Source organism: Sporobolomyces salmoneus, assembly GCF_050403485.1.
Source record: "Sporobolomyces salmoneus JCM6883 DNA, S_salmoneus_JCM6883_v1_ctg6, whole genome shotgun sequence".
In the NCBI taxonomy this organism is placed as follows: domain Eukaryota; kingdom Fungi; phylum Basidiomycota; class Microbotryomycetes; order Sporidiobolales; family Sporidiobolaceae; genus Sporobolomyces; species Sporobolomyces salmoneus.
Genome location: NW_027481157.1, coordinates 378079 through 395574, shown reverse-complemented (window position 1 = coordinate 395574; position 17496 = coordinate 378079). Strand labels below are relative to the sequence as shown.

Below are 17496 nucleotides of genomic sequence, written 5' to 3'. Positions count from 1 at the left end.
TACCGTACAAACGTATCAGTATCGTCCCAGGCGAATTTTGAAGCTCGCACCTCTCCGACTCTCTCCACCCTCTGCTGGGCTTACCACCATCTGAAACTCCGCCTCAGACTAACAGAGCGTCATCGGCCCCGAGATATCAAGTACGAGCATCGGAAACGACGTTATTGAGCAGATGAAGAGGTCGTAGGCTTCAAAGTTCAAGGATTCTTGAGTCGACGGAAAGCGCGTTTGACGCGAATTCCAGCTGGCTCAGGGGAGTAGATCAGCGTTATTGGTCAGGTGGGTAAGTCTGGCGCAGGGCAGCTCGCGTTTGAGCTCTGGAGAGTCGATTTCTCAAGCAACCTTCTTTTTCTAAATGGTTTCGCTTCAGTTCTCTTCCTCGTTCAGATATCAATAACCGCCACTTCGACATCCGCATCCCAATACCGCACTCCTTCGACGCTGTCAGCTCGACCGCAAGGCCTCACGAATCGGTCCTACTTCCTCGAACTTTCGATTCCGCAAAACGAGCTGACTTTATCGCTTCGCCTCCATCGCAGATTCTTTCACTTCGCCCTTTCACCGGCACGAAGATCTCGATCCCTTCCCTTCTTCTCGACCTCTCGACTACTCCCGCGGGCGGCTCTCCGAATTGAATCCCTCGCTCTCCGCAAGAACAAAAGGCGAAACCTTTTCTTTCAACTTTTGAGCGGGGAGTAACGAACGAGCTTCTCTGCCCGAGGATTGAGGATCGTCTCGATGTGATGGTAGACGGGTGGGACGAATCAGAGGCAAAGAGACAGAGCGAGGGGGAGATACTGCAGAGGGAGGATAGTGAAAAGGAAAACTTAGGATTTCGAAACCTCTAATTGCGAGGTCAGAATCGAGTCTTATCGGAGGTTTAGTGTAAAGGGGAGACGTCTACGGCGAGTCGTACCGCAGCAGCCAGACGAATGGAGCGGAAGGCAGTACAGTAAAGTACAGCACATGGAAAGGAAGTGGAAAGGAAGCTTTCTGGTAGTCTTCTTTGCGAGTTTGCGAGAGCGATGGAATATGGAATTGCAATTTGTGATCGGTCGCATCGGCATTTTGGATCGGGCGAAAGAAGAGAGCGCTCCGAAGTAGTCGTGTTCTAATCTCCCTCTCTCCATCCCTCCTCCGTCTCTCGCTCAACGACGACGACGACGACAACGATAGCGAGATAGCACGGATCGCACAGAGTGACCTCCTTTCGACCCAGCGCATCACGGATTCAATTGCGAAAGACTCGACAATCTTTTAGGTGCAGGAATCTACTCTCGACCTCCTCTCTGTCTCTCTCTTCAAAGGCAGGAATAGGGTAAGTAGATTCTCAATTCCACTTCAGACTGGGAGGCATTAGCAGCGAGAGAGAAAGACGGATCCCGACCTATATCTCTCCCAACTCTCTCCGGAAAGGCTCTCGATTCGACTACGACTCACTTGAACTCGTAAGCTCTCTTAGGGAGGGTAAAGGATCGATAAGCTGTAGGCTATTACTCTCCGAATGTCAAGGGAGGGGAGGATCATATTCATCACCGGAGTCGAATTCTGAATTATTGGGTTTTCTCCCCTCAAAGCTCCAAATCTCCCTTCCCGATCAACTTTTGCTGACTGAACTCTTCTCTTTGTCCCGTTTACAGTGTAACGACATCCCGACTGACGAAACACCGGCGAACTCTCTTCTTTCCTTTCTCCCGGTTTCGAGCCGCCCCACTCTTAAAGCAAAACGGAAATCATGCCTCGACCATCTACTCGAGCCCGTTCAACCCCCATGTCCAACTCGTTCTCGACGACATCTTCCGCCGCCGCCGACGATTTCCAAGGACTTTCCCTCGCTTCGGGTTCTTCTTCTCTCTCTTCTCGTCACAGTACCGCTTCCCCTTCCCCTACTCCTACTCCTCAACCACAATCGATGACGAGAGGCGGAGGACCGAAGAGAAGGGAACGACAAACTCGATTACAAGAACATTTGAGAACGGTTAAACCCGGTTCTTCTTCCTCCTCCTCTGCCTCTTCTTCGAAACCTCGCCAATCCCTCGGTTTCTCTGCTTCCGGTTCAAGTGCCAGTAAGACCGTACCAACAAAGATGATGATGGATTCACCGGCGGCGACGACGATCGAGGGATCACCGTCATCGTCGAGACCGAAACGAAAAGCTGCACAAAAAGTCGTCATGCAGGAATTCGAAGTCGATTCAGATCCGGAACAAGAGCTGGGCGATGAAGACGAAGATGCAGCGATGGAGGACGATCAAGAGGAGGAGGAGGACGATGTGATCGATGATTTGGCGGAAGAATCTTTGCCGAGAGGAAGGAAAACGGCTGCGAGACGATCGAGAGGTCGAAAAGCTCCGAGGGCTTCAACGGCTTCGAAGAAGATACCGAGGGAAAGGGAGATCAGTTCGTTGAGTACGGTTAGTGCTGGGATCGACGTTGAAGGAATGGACGAGGATGAAGTACAGAATCGATTGCAGAAGGAAAAGAACGAGTTGATGGAACGACTAGCTCAGCATGGGTAAGTTCCTTACACTCGCTGTCACTCTAATAGCGATACTGACTCGGTTGAAACAGCATTAACCCTCAAGCGGACGTTCTCGATCGAGCTCTCGTAACTCTATCGAACTCGAACGAGAAACTCACGGTCGATTCTTTCCTCCGAGCGCTCTCTTCCCTCGATACGAACCGTTCTCCCACCTCCTCTCGACTTCCTCTCCCTCTCCCGATTCCTCCTCCAGCTCTCTCCGTTCAAGTTCCGAGTAACAATCAAGCGAAACGAGTCAGTTTCAGTACCCTCGAATCCCCTTCGACTCCCTCTTCTTCCCACTCTTCCATCTTCCCGAGTCCACCTTCGAAATCCGTCAGTCTCCCGATCTCGACTCCTCTCGCCGGTCCAAACGCTCTTCCCGCTTTCGCTTCGAACGGATCCGTCTCTCCTACGAGCGTCTTCCCCATTCCTTCGACCTCGACTAGTGCTGCCTCGACCATCGTTCCTCCCCCTGCTGCAACGACCGCACCCTCGAGTCTCTTCGGAAACTCGGTTCCGGGAATGGGTCGAATCGCATTAACTCGTCGACACACCTATCTTGGAGTTCCTTCGGCTTCCGATCCGGTTCCTTCTCTCCTCCCGGCGTTCAACGAACCCGTCGCTCGACAATCGTTCTCATCTCCGGCGAAACCTGCTCCGAGTCTCAATTCGAGTGTCAGCAAATTGCAATCGTGGTTGGATGACGACGATTCGGAAGAAGAAGAAGATTCGGTCGTCAAGGCTTCGAAAGCGAAAGCTAACGAGAAGAATGGATCAACTGAAGCGAAGAAGCAGCCGGTGGAGGAAGATGAAGAGATGGAAATTCGAGTAGGAGGAAAGTCGGTCAAAGTTCTTCGTAAACGACAACTCGAGGAAAACGACGACGACGAAGAAGAGGCGAAGGCGTCTACTCTCTCACCGAAAGGGAAAGGGAAACAACGAGCGCTCGAATGCCTCTGTGGAGAAGCCGTCTCGGTCGACGAATCATCTCACGGAACCGTCTCTTGCAATCTCTGCGAAACTTCTTTCCACCTCGCTTGTCTCAACGTCAATTCTCGACGTCACCTCCCGCTCGAATGGACTTGCGAACGCTGTGAAACGAATTCGACCTCTCCTTCCTCTGCCACGAAAGAAGCAGTCGAAACTCCTCAGAAACGACTTCGTACCGAACGTGAAACGACTCCACCTCGATCGATCGAACCAACTTTCGTCACTTCTACGTTCTCCCCAATTCCTCGTGGGAATTTCGCTTCCCTCGCCGATGTCGCCCTCGCTCCTTCTCCTACGAGTTCCCCGAAACGTCAATTCGCTCACGTACCCGAAAGTCCCGTCCTATTGTCATCGGGATCGAAAGTCGCGATTCCAGCAACTCCTCAATTCGGGAAAGATTTAGATCCTCGTTCGGATTATTCTCCTTGTTCACCATTGTTCAACCGAAAAAGTCGTAGTCGACTCGTTAGTGGAGTTTTCGATTCAGCTCCATTCGGGAACGATTGGACTCACGATCACGTACCGTCGATTGGAGGAGGAGGAGGAATTAACTTGTTCGATGGACCTCAATTTGGAGATTCGTTGAACCCTCATGCTCACGATTGGCACGATATCACGATGACTCCTTCTCGAGGACTCGGTTCTACATCTTCAGCAGGAGGAGGATGGGAAACTCCATTCAGTTCTCGATCGAGACAACCTTCAACTTTACAAACGATCTCGCATCATCATCATCACCTTCGTACTCCTTCTCAAGATATCTTTTCGGGTTCAGCACTCGATTACGTTCAGGGTGGAAGACATACCGCTCCCGCTCAAATGTTTGCTCAACGACTTTTCGGAGGAAATGGAAACGGAAACGAAGATCCGATTACTCCTTCTCGTACGATGACGAACGGAACGAACACTTCCCCTTTGAGTCTCAAACGATCAACTCCACTTCGTCACGGTCGAAACCCTTCTTCCTCTTACATTCTCCCTCCTCACGCTTTCACTTCCCCTTCCGTTTCTTCTTCCTCGAATTCCATTTTCTCTCAGTACCCTCCAACTCCTCAATCCGCTTCAAACTCAAATTTAAACGCCTACCTCCCGAAATTCGGAAACTTCCTTTCTCCATCAAGATCGATGCTTGCGAACTCGACTTCGGCGGCCATGAAGACGAGTTTCTCGGCTCCGGGAATGATGAGGAGTGCGAGTGATGGATTAGGGATTGGGTACGATGAGAGAGGAGGAGGAGGAGGACATCAAGAAGAAGGAGAAGAGGAAAGAAGGAGGAGGATCGAAGCGGCTCATTTCGATGGTAAGTCAAAAACTCTCTCATCCATTCTTTCTGCGTTCGACCGAAGCTGACTTCGGTTCGTTCGTGTTGAGTAGATCTCTTACTCTGATTGCTGTCTCGTGATCTCTCTGTGAATACTTTTCCTTACGTTCTATCCGAGTTTCAACCTTAGTCTTTTCAGTCTCTTTTTGGACCCCTTTGTATCGGGTTTTTCTCTTTCTTTCAAAATAATCTCTGTTGAATCAGTTTTCTTCTCTTTTTTTCAGTTCTCAGTAACGGCTTATAGTTGTTTCTTTCGTAACGAAGTGAAATCGTTCTCTCTCGATGACTTCTTCCGTAACGAGGAGCGAGAGCGAAGAGAGAGAGATTACGGCATGTTTCATTCAAGCTGTCAACAGAGGCAGTACAATCTGATCCCAATGCGTTTCCCAATCGCTCCATCCTCGTCCCTCTGAACCCTTTTGGTCCCCTTGCGACTGTGCGCCATAACTCGCAGTTTTGATTCCTTTTCTTAACCGTTCCAACTCCGAAGAACCTTGAGAGGAAGGGAACCCTGATAGTAGATCCTGTCGAGCGAAGAGAGTGAGTCAGATTGCGTATGCGAGCAAGATAAGCGAGAGGAATGAAGGAGCGTACGATCAATTGTTTCGCTAATTCTTCCGCATCTCCAAAAGTCGTTCCATTGACTCCATCCTTGACTAATTCCCCGATACTGTATGCAACACCGCCGCAAGTCAGCTCGATCAGTTCCCCTACCTTCAGATTCAATCCACGTGAGAGGAGAGCTCGACGAAAAAAGGGAAACTAACCATTCAAACCTCAAAGCCAGCACCGGTAACTCGCACCCAAACATATCCACGACCTTCATCGGTAGATCCATCCCAGAAGTACTATCATGTAAACTAATCCCCACATCACTCGACCCCAGTAACTTTGGGTAATCTTCCAATTCTAACCAAACGGTTCGCACGGCGACGTATTGACCGAGTTTTCCGGATTCTGATAATTGACGGGCGGCGTCTTCGAAGGTGAACTTGAGGGGACCTTTACCGGTTACGAGCATGACGAGCTTGGGGAGTGATTGAGAGGAGGCGGAGAGCTCGTAGGAAGTGAGAGCGGCGAGGAGGATATTGAGATCCTCGTCGGGAGTATGGGAGGTCGAAGTGACGAGCAGAGCGGGTCGGTCCGGTCGGAGTGTACCGTCTGCGGTGGTGAAGAGGGTTGAACCGTCTTCTACTCGAGCGGGAGAATCGAAAGAGATGGTTTTGAGAACTGGAAGTCGACGGAAGAGCTAGAACAGAGTACGTCGACGTCAATATGTGAGCAAAGGCGCGTTGCTAGATAGCACGATGAAGGATGGACGTACCTCGTGTGCTTCGAGAGTAGTTTGTCTCCGGAAATGCCGAGGCGGTCGATCATGGAAAGCTACAGCTTTACCTCTACGTCAAGCGCGATCGGACATCCGTCTACTGAGCTAAGATTCCCGGGAGTGAGCAAGGAAGAGAGAGGTAGACTGACTTCAATTGCGCTTCTTCAACCAATTTACTCTTCATCGTTTCCGTCACCATCAAATGAGCGAACGCCGTCTTTCCAAACCACAATTCGATCCTACATCGACACGGTAGAAACACGATGATCAGTGAAACCTTTCATACTGCTGGTACCAGTCGAAGAGAGTGCTCACTTTTTCGCGATTTTGACAACTGGATGATTCGCTCCCAACCTTAAGCTTAATACCGACCAACCCGTGTTGTGCCAATCGATAATTAATCTACTGCCCCTCAACAACACAGCAAGCTGTACGATCGGTAATGTCGGGATCGAAGGTGGATTCTAAACGCGAGAATCCGATGAAGTTCACCACCCAGAATCAATGGGAGATAGGAGCTGAAGACTCGGACTTACTTGAACGAAGAAGAACTTGGGAGCTTCCCGAATCCTGAATAACAGTGCAACTAGCAGTGCTAAAGCGCCCAAGAGAACCTTGATCGGTGCGAGGAGGAGGAATCCAATTCTAGGTAATTTCGAAGTCCAAGGCATTACTTGAGGTAAGTAGATGAAATGACATAGTTCATTCTCGGTCAGGGAAGACGGTGAAGTTGAACCTGGCGCAGAAGGAGCAGGAGAGAGAGGGATGAGTGAACAACTTGAAGCAAAGGAGGGAAAGACGGGCTTTACCTCGATAAGCGATAATATAAGTCGTATAATCGTTATTTACGAAGCTCTGTGCGTGGTATAACATCCTAGGAGACCTTCCAATGTCTCCCAGGACGATCAAGCCGACTGATTTTGAGGAAAGAGGTCGGGAACGGAGTCTCTGATTCAGGGCGAAGAGGAGGAGGAGGGAGAGACCTCCTAGAGCTGTAGTAGCCGCTAACATGTTGGGATCATCGGTGGGTCGTGGTGGAGAGAGGGAGAAGAGTGATCTCATTTTGGTTTCATCGATTCATCTCTTTTCCTCAAACTCTTCACTCGATCAACATGTAAGTCCTCTCTGACACACTCAGGCAGTTATTGAAGCTGATATAGCTGCATGTGCGTAGGTCCGCGGGTAAACAACCAGGAACTCAGATCAAACTCACAAACGTTTCAATCGTTCGCCTCAAGAAAGCCGGTAAACGCTTCGAAATCGCCTGTTACAAGAACACCGTTCGAGCATGGCGTACTGGAGCCCAAACCGATTTAACCGAAGTGATTCAAATCGATAACGTCTTTTCGAACGTTTCGAAAGGAGCAGTTTCACCTACTGGAGATTTGGAGAAAGCGTTTGGAACGACGGATAGGAAAGAAATAATGTTACAAATCCTCAACAAGGGGGAATTACAGGTTGGAGAGAAGGAGAGAGCGGTAGAATTGGAGGATTTGAAGAGGGAGATTTGTCAGGAAGTCGCTTCGAGATGCGTAGATCCGAATACTCAGAGACCTCATACGGTGGGCATGATCGAAAAAGCGATGAATGAAGTCGGGTACAATGTCGTAGGAGCTAAAGCCGCGAAAGCTCAGGTCAGTTTTCTCTTCTCTCTGTCTTCGCGAAACGTGATTGACGCCCTTTTCGTGTGTAGGCACTCGATTTGATCAAAGTGCTACAAGCTTCGAAGACTCTACCGATCGCTCGAGCACAAATGAGGGTCAGAATCACGATGGCTTCGAAAGAAGGGAAACGATTGAAGGAGAAGATTTTACCTCTGATTACAAAAGTCGAAGACGATGAATGGAGTGATGAATGGGAACTCGTCAGTCCCTCTTCTCTCACTGTCGTGAGACGATCGAGGTTCTGACTAGAATGAATGATTAGGTCGCTTTGATCGATCCTGGATCGTTCCGAATCATCGACGAGATCTTACAGAAGGAAGTGAAAGGACCGAAGAAGATCGAGACGATGGCATTCTCGGCAGTAGGGGACGACGAGAGAATCGAATAGACTACATCCCGCATGTGAAATCTACTCTTTCGAAATCTCCGCTCACTCGCCTCGCACTCGCTGTTTCGCGACGTCCGTTGCAAGAATGGGGTGGCAATAAGTTTGCATCGTACGATATGCTATGAGGACCTGAAGCGCTACAACAACAGAAATGAACAGAACAGACTCAAAAAACGGATATGAAATCTCCTCTCCTCAACCAAGAATCTCGAGTTCAGTCCGCTCACGAACAACAAGCTCTTCTCCATTTCTGCGCTCTTGACAGATCCCGATCGTTCACTTTGATGACATCCCCTTGGTTGCCGTTCCTATTCGAACCTTCGTCTTCTAGCGAGAGGTTGTGAAGGATTCGTCGAGCGCAGTATTCGAACCTGAACAACGTCGATTACGAGTCAATACTCCTGTATCTCCCAAGTGAGAGGTAGCTTGGAGAGATCTTACACTTCTTGTACTCCTTCCCCAGTTTTCGCACTCGTACTGAACAACTTGAACGATCCAAACTCTTCCTCTTTTCCCTCTTCCTGCTCCCCATCCCGATCTTGTTCGGGTTCCCCATCTCCATCCACTTTATATCCCTCCGTCTCTCCCTGTTCCCCGTGCTCCTGATCATTCTCGAGCAATCTCCCCTCGATACTAAACGGACCACCTCTATAAATCGCTTTCGGATGTCCCCCTTCCGGTACTAACGAAACCGATTCCGGAGCTTTCGGTGGCGAAGTCGACATCAACAATACACTCCTCGGATTCAAGATGTGCGGATTCGGGATCGAAGAAGAGAGTTCGACGGAAGCGATCGTCGAAGTCGTCGAGGGAGTTCGGGAGGAAAGAGGAGGTCTTGGTTGAGGAGTCGGAGTGATCGTTTCGGTTGAATGAGCGTCCGAGTCATTGCGAGGAGGAGGTGTGGGACTGGTACTGCTGCTGCTAGAGGAGGGAGTAGGGATTGGAAGTGGAGAGATTTCAACTCGAGTTTTAGGTTTCTTCTTCTTTCTTTTCCCTTCAAAATCAATCCCTTTCACTCCATCTTGCTCCTCCTCTGTCCTCTCAGCAGTGAACCATCCCCTCACTTCCCTCTTAACCTCTTTCTCAACCCTTTTCCTTTCCTCCTCACTAACCAAATCCATTTTACATCCAACGAAACACCAACAAAACTCTTTCATCTCTTTCACTTCTCGACAATTCCTCTCAAACTCATTGAACCATACCCTCAACTGTTCGAGCGTCGTAGAAGGAGAGGTCGTATAATCGAAAGCGAGCACTGCTGCTAGAGCTCCCCGGTAGAAGGGTGCAGAGATGGATTTGAAACGTTCTTGACCTGTTTCGTCCGACTCAATGTCAGTGAACTTCACGCGAGAGCTTCTGGAAAGGAGAAGAGACGAACCAGCAGTATCCCATAAAGCTAATTCAACTTCTTTTCTGGGAGTACTGTTTCCCCCACCTGAGGGAGGGAGGGAAATGGTTTTGGTCAAGAAATCCGTCCCGATCGTAGCTCTATAATTCCCAACAAAGTCCCCTGCGATGAATCGACGTCGTAGAGCCGTCTTGCCTGAAGAAGTGGGACCGAGGAGGACGAGTTTGAGAGGTGGTCGACTCGGAGACTGAGTTGCGTCAGGGGAGAAGGGACTCGGAGTGGAGAGAGGTGGTGGTGGTGAAGGGGGAGGTGACATAGCCTCGCGGGAAGGGCGAAGCGAGCGATGAGAGAGAGGGAGGGAGAAGAGATAACCTTGGGCCTTGAGGACGATGATTGCATTCCTCTCTCGCGCGCCAAGTCGTAATCTCCATTCTTCTCGTTTTGAAGATGATAGACAACCTCTTTTCTTGCAGTAAATGACAACAATGTGTGAACCGAAACGCGCGAGACCAAAAAACTAAAACCACTCGGAAAAACAAAACTCGAAAAACAAAATCGCAGCGAACCCTCGGTCCATCAGAACGTGATCAATTCCCCAACTTTATCCTCCTCCCTCTCGCGTTCCCTCTCATGATGCTGCCAAGGTTCCTGTTCCGGTACGTTCGGTAAACTTTCCAACGAAACGGGATTCGTATTCGGTACGGTTGGGAACGAAGAAGGTTTGTAATAACCCGCTGGCTGCTGCTGCTTCGTCGTTGTTGGCTGAGGATGGACTGGTTCTTGTTGGTGATACTGCTCGGGTTGAGGGTGGTATTGCTGAGGAGCAGGCGCGGGTTGAACGTATTCGGCGGCGGAGGGTTGAGGGACGGCGTAGTTAGGGAGTGGTTGGCCTTGAGTGAGAGAGGTGGAGTGGTATTGATACTGAGGGTTCACGGAGGCGATAGGAGAAGCGTATTGTTGCTGTTGATGGTAGTGTGGTTCGTGAGTTCGAGTCGCCGTAGGGGGGTGATAAACTAAATTGTGAGATGGAGAAATACAAATCAAGGTCAACATCCGCCACTTTTCGTGACAAGCTTTCCCCAAACTTCGTCTTCCAACTCACCATGATTCACTTCCGTCAATCCCGCTCCATACAATCTCGCCGCTTCCCCCAACTTCCATTCCAATTCCCTCAAGATCATTCCTCTCCTCTTAGTATCCTCCAAACTCCTCTCCAACCTCGGTTCTAGATCCCTCACTACTTGATTCGATAATTCATGTTCTGGTTGAGTGAGGTAACTCGGTCCTGGATGTTGAGGAGTCATTGTCGAAGTGAATTGATTCAGGAGAGAGAATTGTGACGGGTCGAGATCGTAATTCGGGAGATTCAGTCGAGCTGGCTTGGAAGTAGGGGTCGGTGTCGAGGCGTTGTCGTGGGAGTTATATTGAGGACGAGGAAACATTTCGGCGTAAGTAACGGGTTGGGAAGAATCTTGTCGATTGAAACTTGGGGCGGTCGGTGCAGGGGCGACATCTCGCAAACTTGCAGCGATTGCTGCTGCTAGATCCGGGTCTTCTTCATCTCCTCCTCCTCCTCCTCCTGTTCGACCATCCCTCTTGGCTGCGGATTTCGAATCGGTTCCTCCGAAATTTGAAGCGTAAGAAGGATTGTATCCCGAATTCTTGATCGGCGCAACTGGTTCTCGTAAAGAACCATGAGAAGCCGTCGTCGAACTCGATGAGGATTCCTTCAAAGAAGCTTCAATCGCTTTCCTCAAATCTTCATCTTCCTGATCTTTTCTCGATTTACTTCTCCCGTGTTTCCCTGCTCCTCCTCCTGTCCCACTCGATCCGTCACTTTTCACACTCTGATTCCTCGCGACCTGAGCTCCTTTTCCCTCTTTGATCTTTTTATGACAACCATCGCAAACTCGAACGGGTTGAACGATTCCGTAATGAGGTAAAGGAGAAGTTTGGGAGGAACAAGCAGCGTCGAATACGAGTCCACAGTTTCGACAGTGGTGTTTACGGTTGAAGGTCGAGAAATCGGTTCGACATCGAGTACAGTAGGAGGAGTCTTGCCATTCAGGAGCCTGAAGAAAACGAACAAAACTCGACAACTTTGTTCAGTTTTCTCCATCCTTCGACTCGGTAAGGAAAAAGAAAGGATATGCTTACGGATAGAGAGTCGACCATTGCTGCAGTAGCCGTAGGATCTTTTTTCGGGAATGGTAAACCCTCCAACCTCAACCTCTCATAAGTTTTCACCAATTGCGTCTCTCTCAATCCTTCCTTCCCTTTAAACGCTTCCGCCCATTCCTGTACTTTCTCCAAAACTTTCTCCTTCACATCTCGATTCCCTCCTCCACCAGTTCCAGTTCCTCTAGCGAGTGCTTCGAGACCTGAATAAAATTCTTTATCTTTATCCGCGATTTGTAACAGGAACGGTGTACCCCCATTCTTGATACACACGTCCAACACTTGTAGAGCGAGGAGTTGTACGTTTGGGTTAGAGTGTTGTAAGCGTTTGAGGAGGGACTTAGAGGAAGCTGGAGGAGGAACGGAGGCGGATCGAATCAGGTCGGCGAGTTGAAGAGATTGGGCGAGATCGACAGGCGTGGAGGAGGGTAAGAGGTCCGAAGTAGTCTTCTCTATGAACGGCAAGACGGTAAGAGAGAGGGAGAGTGAGTAAAGGGAGCTGAGAAACTCGTCACGATTCTCGGCGAGTGGGGGGAGAGAAACGAACCTAGGAGAGTGTCGAACTCGGTTTGTGCAGGTGTAGAGCCCCACCACGAAGTCATAGTCGCTGAAGCTGTGAGGGAAGGCGATGAAGTGAGAGAGAGAGAGAGGCGATGAGTTGCAAGTCCGAGGAAGAGATCGCTCTGAGATGTCGTTTCGATTTCGGCTTCTTATCGAATCGGAGAGGTGTACTGGTGCTTGTAGTCCGGAGCTTGAGGTGAATAGAGCGAGAGAGAGAGAGAGCCAAAAGTTGACATCAGTCAGCCTGAAATGACTTTCTCTCCTCCCACTCACTACGGACAACGATGCCACCCCGTCGAGCACGCGGTAGCAACACCCCTCGCGACCCTGCGAACCCAGGCGCAGTCTACGGTCCTCGTTCAGCGTTAACTTCTTTCCTTCGAGCAAGTTCCCCATCTCATTCTCCTCTCCTCTCTCGCTGAGCTGATATGGTAAGGGGATATAGGAACAAGGTATCACTGGACCAGGAGCAGGTTTCTCCGGTAGGATCAATCGAGGAGGAGATGCTTCTTCCACCGCCACTCCTCCCGACCCTTCCTCCACCTCTTCCGTCGACCCAACTACTCCAATCACTCTGTCCGATGCTACTCCCTCCGATTCCGCCGTCGCAAACTCGAACGAACTCGAATCTCCCATCGCCTCGACTTCAACCGCATCACCAATCGCATCCGGCTCAGGTTCAGCTTCAGGTTCAGGTTCAGGAGCAACGAAACGGAAAGGAAAAGGACAAACACAAAGTGAAGCAGCGTTGAAACGACAAAAGAAAGTAGAAGAAGAAGGGTTCTTGTTAGCTGGGAAGACTCAGAACGTTCCGAAGAAAGGTAGATATGAAAATCGAACTCCTGGGTCCATCGCAGTTTGTGCGGAATGTGGGAAAAAGTTCACCGTGTCAAAGGTATATCAGCCTCTCTCTCCCTCCTTTTCCTCTAGCCGGGATTCGTCTGCATTCGAAAGCTGATCTCTCGAATGAACGGATGAATTTGCGAGTTGATCAGTACACAGCGAGTAACCCGAACGGACCTGGAATGCTCTGTGGAGCTTGTACGACCGAATCTATCGAAGATCGTGCGACTTTCCCTTCCGCTTCCGCATCGAAGGCGAAAGGACCGGCGAAGAAACCGACAAAGAAGAAAGCTCAGAAATCGGTCGAAGAAACTTTGTATAAACCTGTTGTTACACTACAACAATCTTGTTTGACCGTATGTCATCCTCTTCCCCCCCAAGTCTCTCCAGTCGGATGGGATGTTGCAGAAGGAGATGGAGAGAGAACTAACGTGAGTTTTCGATTTTGGAAATGGAATAGATCATCAGTCAATACATCAACGACGTTGAAGCACTGGGAGATATCGGACCTACGAATCTAGATCGAGTCGCGAAGATTGTGTGCAAGAACCGAGCGTTGACTTCTGAAAACCTGAAACTGTTCCTCGAGATCGGGCATAAGGAACTCAAACTCTACGATTGTACCAGTGAGCTCTCTACCATTCCCTCTTTACTTCCCTCTCCTCGCTCTCGTGCGCGTGGGAAAGTACTGATGAAATGAGTTTTGCGTGGAGTAGATGTGAAAGATACTGAATTAGCAACGATTTCAGTCTTCTGTCCTCATTTGGAACGATTGACTTTGAACCTCTGTGGAAGGTTGGACGATGACGTGTTGAATTCATGGGAGAAAGGATTTGAGGAATTGAGGCATTTGAATTTATACGGTTAGTCCTCCTTTCTCTTCTCTCGTCTCGAAGTTATTGCTCGATTCCTTGCTGACTCACTCGGAATGGTGACCCTCGGTGGTAGCTCCTTATTTGGTTACGGCGAATAAATGGAAAGAATTCTTCGAGAAACGGAAAGAGAAAGGGTTGGAATTGGAAACGATCCAATTGAGGATGTCTTCCCGTACGTCTTCTCACCTTCCCCTCTCTCTTCTATGCTCATCACTCACTCTCTTTTGACGCACTGATGCGCTGAACAGGCTTCAACGAAGTCTCTCTCGCTGCTCTCGTCGCATCAAACCCGAATCTCGTCACTTTGAAGCTTTCCGAAATTGGTCGTTTCACTGGAGAATCCCTCAAATACCTGTACCCACTCAAAGGACTGAGGAGTCTAGATATCAGTCGATTGGGAACCCCTCAGGGAACAGTGTTGGAAGATGACGATGTGATTGAACTGTTGAAGGAGATTGGGGAAGAATTAGACGAGTTGAATCTGGATGGTTAGTCTTGTTCTCGTCTCTTCCTGTCTGCGATTGGTCTGACGGGCATCTTTCTGAGTGATACAGGAAACTATAATCTGACGGATCGAGTTTTGAGCGAAGGAGTGAAGAAATATTGTCCTCATTTGAGAGGACTTTCACTTTCGGATTGTGGAGAAGTTGGACCCCATGGATTCGAGGTATTGTTCTCGGACAAACCTGTACAACGTCAACCTATTCCGGGTCCTTCGACCGAAAACGAACCAGAAGGAGGAGGAGGAGGAGCGTCTGAAAATCAAGCTCAACCAACTCCCGCTGTTCAAGCTCCCTCCGTCGAGAATGGCGCTCAAGAAGAACCAGTCGAGCCATTCCGTCGTTGGTCCTCCCCCGGTCTAACCCATCTCAACCTACACCGACTCATCCGACTCACTCCCCAATCCCTCCTCCCCTTCCTCTCTCACTCCGGTCATTCTCTCCTGCACCTCTCCCTCCATTCTCTCGACGAACTCGATTCCTCGTCCCTTTTCTCCCTCGCGGAGAATTGTCCAAAGTTGGAAGTATTGGATTTGAGTTTCGTGAGAAGTGTCGATAATTTCGTCGTTGGGAAAATTTGGCAGGAATGTAAAAGTTTGAAGACTTTGTTCGTACATGGGAATAATAGGGTTACGAGTGAGGTACCGAGAAAAGTAAGACATTCCCTCTCGTCTCTAGTTTCCTCGAGTCGAGACTGATGAGGATGTCTCTTGGTTGTGCAGAAGGATGCTCAATTGCGAGGGCTGGAGAATGCGGTTCATTCAGAGATTCCTTCGGGAGTCATCTGGGAATCGTAATGTCAATCGATCGAGCGAGAGACGACGGTCGTTTCCCTCGAGCCTGAGTTTTGATTTTCTTTCCAGTTTTCGTTGTTTCGTTTTACCACCGGTCATGTAGCTTTTCTTTCTTCTTTCTCCTCCTAGCTATAACTTCTCTTCTGTCGGACGTGAGATCGATGCGAAGACTGCAGAGCTCTAGCTTCAGATTCGTTCATTTGCCCCTATTTCGCGATATTTTCGCTGAATCGTTTAGCTTCCTTCTGCGTGCTTTAAGTGCGATGCTCAGACAGTGCTCGGTGTTTCGCGATTCGAGCGAAAAAGTTCTAGTCGCGCGACCTTGACCTTGCGGAGTGCTCATCGAAAATATCGAACCCCTGACTTTGCTCTCTTATCTCCCTTCCTTTCACTTCACCATGCTTTCTCGCGCCCGACTCCTCACTCCGACCTCCTCAAACCTTGCGAAACTAGTAGCCGGCTCAAACACGACTCCCCTCACCTCTGTCAGCGCCGAATTCGCGCGAGTTCTCCCCCCAGCTCCACCTCTCCCGATCGGGACCTCGTCATCTCTCAAACGGAAACCGATCCCGATTCCTCCGACACCATCACCTGTAGCTAGCAAACAAACAAGTCGAACAAAAGAAGAGACGAGAGAGGAAGAGAAAGAGAGTCAGGACGATGACGCTTTGAAACGGTTCTTTCTATCTCAGTTGAACGTCGAAGGAGGAGGTGGAGGAGATATACAGGGGATGACAGTACAACAAGTGATTGAAGCGAGTAAAGAGAGAGCAGGGACAGTGTTGGAGAATGTCGCACTTCCGTATGAATCGACTCCGAGTTCGGAGAGGAGAGTGAGAACGGATGGAAGTACGAAGCGAGACGAGGAGGAACAAGATGGGATCGTCATTGTTGCTCATGTTATCGGAGGGGAGAATCCTAAAGTGAATATCTCGAGTGGATTTGCGGTCGGAGGAGCTCAGAACGAGACAGGAGAAGCTGGGTCGATGATCTTGACTTGCTATCATACTCTCAATCAAGTCAGTCCTCTCTTCTATCGCTTCCAGGAGTTCAGAGCTGACGCTGCTCCCGTAGGTCGAGGGACATTTATCGAAAACTTCTTCTCGTTCAAGCTCAACTACTCCTCCTTCCGCTACATTCATCGTGACATCCTCCGGTCATACCTTCACCGTTTCTTCTATACTCTCCTCCCTTCCCGCTTCCGACCTCCTCCTCCTTCGTCTATCTCCAGTCCCGCTCGATTCTTCCTACGTTTCCTCCTCATCTTCTCTCTCTCCTCCGCCTCGACTCCGTTCCCTCCCTATCAACCCCTACCCCTCCCCTATCTCGAGCGTTATCTCCACTCACGCATACATTAATCCTCTCACTCGACTCTCTCGAAAACTAAATCAGTTACCCGAACGAAGTTGGCAGAAAGGTCGAATCGTCGAATACAAAGATTCTCTCGGACGGGAAGCTCACCCTGGTACTTACGACGAATTGAGTTCGTTCTGGACGAGTTCGGTACCGGAGGAAGGGAGTTCGGGAGGTCCGATCGTCGAACTCGAATCGGGGAGTGTTGTTGGGGTTACGAGAGGCTCGAGTCACAAGTATGGGGAGAGGAGCGAGTATGGATTCGCGACTCCGAGTGAGAGGATTCTGGATATGTTTGCATTGCCGGGGTTCAAGACGTCGGCTCAGAGACAGAGTGAACGAGAAACGAGGGAGAAATCAAAGGTTGCAGAAGTGGGTACAGAGAAGAGACCTACTGAGGGAGTTGTTGAGCAAGATGCGAGGGGTCGAGGTAGAGAAGAGTAGGGCTTTCTCGTAGAGCGTTTTCAATCTCGGTCTCTTTGTATTCCTTTGTCTGTCGTACCATTCACCTTTTGTTGTTCATTCCCTTGTTCATGCCATCCGCTCCATTTGACCTCTCTCTCCCTTGGCTCATGTCCTTGCGCCGAGCGAGACTGTAAACTTTGCGAGATTTCCAGTCGAGTCCGCGAAACGCTCAGACACGTTCTCGTCTGTACGCCGGATTATGTTACCGTCAAGGAGCACAGCGGCACCTGCGCCAGGAGGAGACGAAGAGACCCCATCTTGAATCCATGACGACTTGAAGCGTGAGAAAGTGCAAAAACCGTCTGTGGTCGGATCGAGGTTCCTACGCCCTCAGGCTCTGCTATCTTTTGCGAGTCCAAATCAGCG

The 17496-nt window shown here is 49.7% G+C and overlaps 7 protein-coding genes across 7 annotated transcripts; 4 read left to right on the top strand and 3 right to left on the bottom strand.

Annotated features, from left to right (window-relative positions):
- Positions 1–1735: 1735 nt before the first annotated feature.
- On the top strand, positions 1736–4901 carry JCM6883_006701 (PHD finger domain-containing protein; the record flags this gene model as incomplete). Its single annotated transcript, XM_076629722.1, has 3 exons — positions 1736–2514; positions 2571–4813; positions 4888–4901. The coding sequence occupies 3 exons, from the start codon at positions 1736–1738 to the stop codon at positions 4899–4901; spliced, it is 3036 nt and encodes a 1011-aa protein (XP_076490349.1).
- Positions 4902–5175: 274 nt separating this feature from the next.
- ALG1 (chitobiosyldiphosphodolichol beta-1,4 mannosyltransferase) lies at positions 5176–7172 on the bottom strand (the record flags this gene model as incomplete). Its single annotated transcript, XM_076629721.1, has 8 exons — positions 5176–5358; positions 5429–5504; positions 5602–6083; positions 6159–6231; positions 6311–6400; positions 6477–6625; positions 6698–6897; positions 6971–7172. 8 exons carry the CDS (start codon positions 7170–7172, stop codon positions 5176–5178), a joined length of 1455 nt encoding a protein of 484 aa, XP_076490348.1.
- Positions 7173–7325: 153 nt separating this feature from the next.
- Positions 7326–8213, top strand: SDO1 (guanine nucleotide exchange factor SDO1; the record flags this gene model as incomplete). The annotated part of the gene is made up of 4 exons (XM_076629720.1): positions 7326–7331; positions 7400–7795; positions 7855–8025; positions 8088–8213. 4 exons carry the CDS (start codon positions 7326–7328, stop codon positions 8211–8213), a joined length of 699 nt encoding a protein of 232 aa, XP_076490347.1.
- A 223-nt stretch (positions 8214–8436) lies between these two features.
- Positions 8437–9877, bottom strand: JCM6883_006698 (Rab family GTPase; the record flags this gene model as incomplete). Its single annotated transcript, XM_076629719.1, has 3 exons — positions 8437–8584; positions 8655–9525; positions 9592–9877. The coding sequence occupies 3 exons, from the start codon at positions 9875–9877 to the stop codon at positions 8437–8439; spliced, it is 1305 nt and encodes a 434-aa protein (XP_076490346.1).
- Positions 9878–10137: 260 nt separating this feature from the next.
- JCM6883_006697 (uncharacterized protein) lies at positions 10138–12341 on the bottom strand (the record flags this gene model as incomplete). The annotated part of the gene is made up of 4 exons (XM_076629718.1): positions 10138–10574; positions 10664–11633; positions 11719–12191; positions 12287–12341. 4 exons carry the CDS (start codon positions 12339–12341, stop codon positions 10138–10140), a joined length of 1935 nt encoding a protein of 644 aa, XP_076490345.1.
- A 243-nt stretch (positions 12342–12584) lies between these two features.
- RAD7 (UV-damaged DNA-binding protein RAD7) lies at positions 12585–15315 on the top strand (the record flags this gene model as incomplete). The annotated part of the gene is made up of 9 exons (XM_076629717.1): positions 12585–12683; positions 12746–13195; positions 13296–13499; positions 13604–13769; positions 13860–14006; positions 14092–14190; positions 14267–14506; positions 14573–15171; positions 15241–15315. The coding sequence occupies 9 exons, from the start codon at positions 12585–12587 to the stop codon at positions 15313–15315; spliced, it is 2079 nt and encodes a 692-aa protein (XP_076490344.1).
- Positions 15316–15710: 395 nt separating this feature from the next.
- Positions 15711–17109, top strand: JCM6883_006695 (uncharacterized protein; the record flags this gene model as incomplete). Its single annotated transcript, XM_076629716.1, has 2 exons — positions 15711–16331; positions 16387–17109. 2 exons carry the CDS (start codon positions 15711–15713, stop codon positions 17107–17109), a joined length of 1344 nt encoding a protein of 447 aa, XP_076490343.1.
- Between the last annotated feature and the right edge of the window lie 387 nt (positions 17110–17496).